Source organism: Nannospalax galili, unplaced genomic scaffold (genome assembly GCF_000622305.1).
Source record: "Nannospalax galili isolate Female #2095 unplaced genomic scaffold, S.galili_v1.0 scaffold153, whole genome shotgun sequence".
In the NCBI taxonomy this organism is placed as follows: Eukaryota; Metazoa; Chordata; class Mammalia; order Rodentia; family Spalacidae; genus Nannospalax; species Nannospalax galili.
This window is the reverse complement of record NW_008333469.1, coordinates 36,104-39,548: the sequence shown is the minus strand read 5'-3', so window position 1 is coordinate 39,548 and position 3,445 is coordinate 36,104. Positions and strand designations below refer to the sequence as shown.

General features: G+C 40.2%; 1 protein-coding gene across 1 annotated transcript in view; it reads left to right on the top strand.

Annotated features, from left to right (window-relative positions):
• The window catches only part of LOC103730113, a gene marked incomplete in the record, with an annotated part of 49,153 nt that overhangs the window by 19,206 nt on the left and 26,502 nt on the right, over positions 1–3,445 (top strand). The window contains 4 exon segments of the mRNA XM_029561195.1: positions 154–428; positions 1,019–1,231; positions 1,958–2,060; positions 2,351–2,544. Of these exon segments, the coding sequence (XP_029417055.1) occupies positions 154–428; positions 1,019–1,231; positions 1,958–2,060; positions 2,351–2,544 (785 nt within the window).

Sequence of the window (3,445 nt, the reverse complement as noted above, 5' to 3'; positions counted from 1 at the left end):
AATTCTGCTGTATAATCCTGATCTTGACTAAACCAGGTAAAGTGATTGAAAGTTTATTTTTGCTATTAGGCTTTTGGGGAGTGTTAATGCTATTGATGAGCCTACTTCACTCTCTCTAAAACAGATATCATCATCTGTTCTATGTAGGACTAGAGAAACTAGTACTGACCTACCTCAGTGCTATCACCAGTGGGGCTCTGCCCTGCATGGAGAATGCTGTTCTGGCCTTGGCCAAGATGGAGAACTCAGCTGCAGTGAAAAATGCCATTGCCCACTATGACCAGCAGATCAGCCAGAAGGTGCAGCTGCCCACAGAAACCCTCCAGGAGCTGCTGGACCTGCACAGCACCAGTCAGAGAGAGGCCATAGAAATCTTCCTCAAGACCTCCTTTAGAGATGAAGACCACCTATTTCAAAAGGAATTACTGGTATTGTCGAGTTTAAATGTATAGGGGTTGTGAAATTCAGAATACTGTGAGGAAATGAAATCAGTATATATTTTGAGAGAGGTGATTGTTACTATCTTTTAAAATGGTGACAGTTAACCTTTAATAATCATGATAATAATTAAAAATAACTTTCTTATTATGGGCTTAATTTTTAAAGCATTTTTTCTTTTCCATGCAATGTTATAGTCGTCCTTCTAACTTCCTGTATATGAGACAGAGTTTCCAATTTGAAAACAAGCCTGCTGTTAGCATGCTGATTTACTGTTACACTAAACAAAAGCAAAGAAACTAGACAAGGCCAATATTGTATCACATATAGTCAATTTACAGTAATGATTGGTCCAATTTGAAATAAAAATGTTTAAACAATGTGTAGTAAAGCTTGCAATGTTTTCTCTAAACATCCTTTATATGAAGAAAGTACTGTATTACAAAGCCCATGTGAAGAGAAAGGATGGAGTTCTGCCATGAGTATCAAGGATCTTTGGGGATAACCATTGCCTAAAATTCTGAGGTAGAATTAACATATTTTCCTTGTTACATTTTTGCTTCCTGTATTTGTTTTATAGGCTCAGCTAGAAAAAAGATGGGATGACATTTGCAAACAGAATGTCAAAGCATCATCAGATAGGTGCTCGGAGTTGCTTCGAAATATTTTTGGTCCTCTGGAAGAAGCCTTGACAAAGGGAGTTTATTCAAAGCCAGGAGGATATATTCTCTTCACTGAGGAGAGAGAACAGCTGAAGAAAAAGTACCTTCAGGAGCCCAGGAAGGGCATACAGGTAACGAAGATATATCTCTGAATACTGGGAATCTACTGGTATGCATCTATTAAACTCCAGGGTGACGATGTGCTTATACACAGATGTAGTGTTGCGTGTGCATAGTACTCAGTCTTTAAACCTGTGAATAAACTTGCCAAGGGAGTGCATTTCACCAGATGTACACAGGCACTCATCAAAAACAGTGCGTTCAACAAATATTTGAGTCATACATTGATCGAGAGGATAACCCATTCTTACAACCCTCCCTTGATGTTGCAAAGGACAGAAATGCTATGGTAGTTGTTTAAGTAGAAATCTTAATTATTTTAGCCCTCAAACTGGTTTGAAGGAAAACAGGAGCCAAATGTTCAAATTGGGCCATCCGTTTTCTTTCAGGTGTTACACCTGGCCTCACCTCTCTCTAGTCTTGCTTCATCTCCATTCCTCCAATTTGCTTCCCCCACGATGACTTAATTTTCCAGCACATTCAGCCCACGAGAAGCCAAAATTAGAGCTCTCCGTTTGAAAAGACAGGGACTTTCTTTATCCAACTATTCTTATTATTTCTTACAAGACTCTTTCTAGAAGGTTCTACAATTGCCTGCCTGGTAGTCTGGGATATGGAGACTTGACCACCAACACTATCTAAATTGAGAAGAGTACCTAAAGGAAAGACGGGGAGACAGACAGGAACAAACACCTGCAGCATTTCCTCCTGGTAACTCTGTGTTCTTGGACTCTAAGGCTGAAGAGATGCTGCAGGCTTACTTGCAGTCAAAGGAGGCTGTGACTGAGGCGATTCTACAGAGAGACCAGGCTCTCACAGAAAAGGAAAAGGAGATTGAAGGTGAGAAGCGACCCAGGAGACTGCGTATAAGATCTCTTAAAAGTTTAAATATTTGACCAACTAAAATTGTTATCATTAAAGTAGAGCGAGAAGAACAAGGGTTGCATTGCCTTCTGAAGCCATCGCTGAGTTTGGCTTATGTGGTCACCAGCACGGTGGTGACCCCAAAGGAAAAATAGTCCTAGGAGGTGCCTTATATAAAGAATTACAGATCGAATTGTAGAAATAAGGAACAGAGAATAAGGCAGAAATGGACATGTGCGTTGACTTTTCTTCTTCATTTTCCTCAGTGGAACGTGCAAGAGCTGACTCTGCACAGGCTGCTGTAAAGATACTGGAGGTAATGCAGAAGAAGCATGAGCAGATGATAGAAGAGAAAGAGAAGAGTCATCAGGAATACGTGAAACACTTGGCGGAGAAGATGGAGAGGGACAGAGCTCAGTTAATGGAGGAGCAGGAGAGGATTCTGGCTCTTAAACTGCAGGTTTACAGTTGCTTCCTTCCTACTTTGTTTTCCCTGTCAATCAAAAGTGCAGTGTAGGGCTCCACCTCACTGCAGACTCTGATTGGCTCTGCATCGTCTTACTGCCTCCACACCTGCCTATGTTTAGTTACTGATGACTATTACACTTGTATGATGAATTTGCAAGGAGTCCCTAATGTATAGCTATTTACTGCCTAATACTGCAAGTATAAGCACCTGTAAGTGCATCCATGCCATGGAAACTATCTTATTTTCCTTTTTAATTTGGAAAATTGTCATTTCAGGAGCGGTGAATAACTTCTTCCAGTCTTATGAGGAAGTGTATCTGATCTATCTGTTCTACTAACTGAGGGAGAAAAATTTTGTTTTTTCCTCATATTTCTATAATGTTATAGCTAGGAGCACATGCATTAGGAGAAGATTCCAGAACTCGGCCCAATAAAGCACATTGTCTAAATGCCAAATCTAGGAATGCACTGTTCTCCAGGCGATGCTCCAAGTTTGGATTGAGTCTGGATCTCAGATCACTAGTGCTTATGTCTCCTATTAATGAAGGCAGTCAAAGATCTTTACAATGAAAACTTTACAGTATTAACAAAGAAATTGAAATGGTTTCAGATCAGTTGCAGCTCTATTGCTCCAAATCCTGTATCCAAAGCATGTTCTGTCTTCAGCAGGTGGGTCTTACCTTCAAGTTCTGGGAGGCAATTAAGGGCTCTGGCAATAGCCTAAGTAATTTTTAAAGTCTCTTGGACCACCCTGGCCAACAACTCAAAGGAAGGTTTCTCCTGTCTGGCACTGTTTTATGTCTTTAGCTATACACATGGCTTCATGTAGAAATAATGTATGTGTAATTTGCCAGTAAGTTGTTGGACTAATATGATTCTGGTTGTTTTTTTTT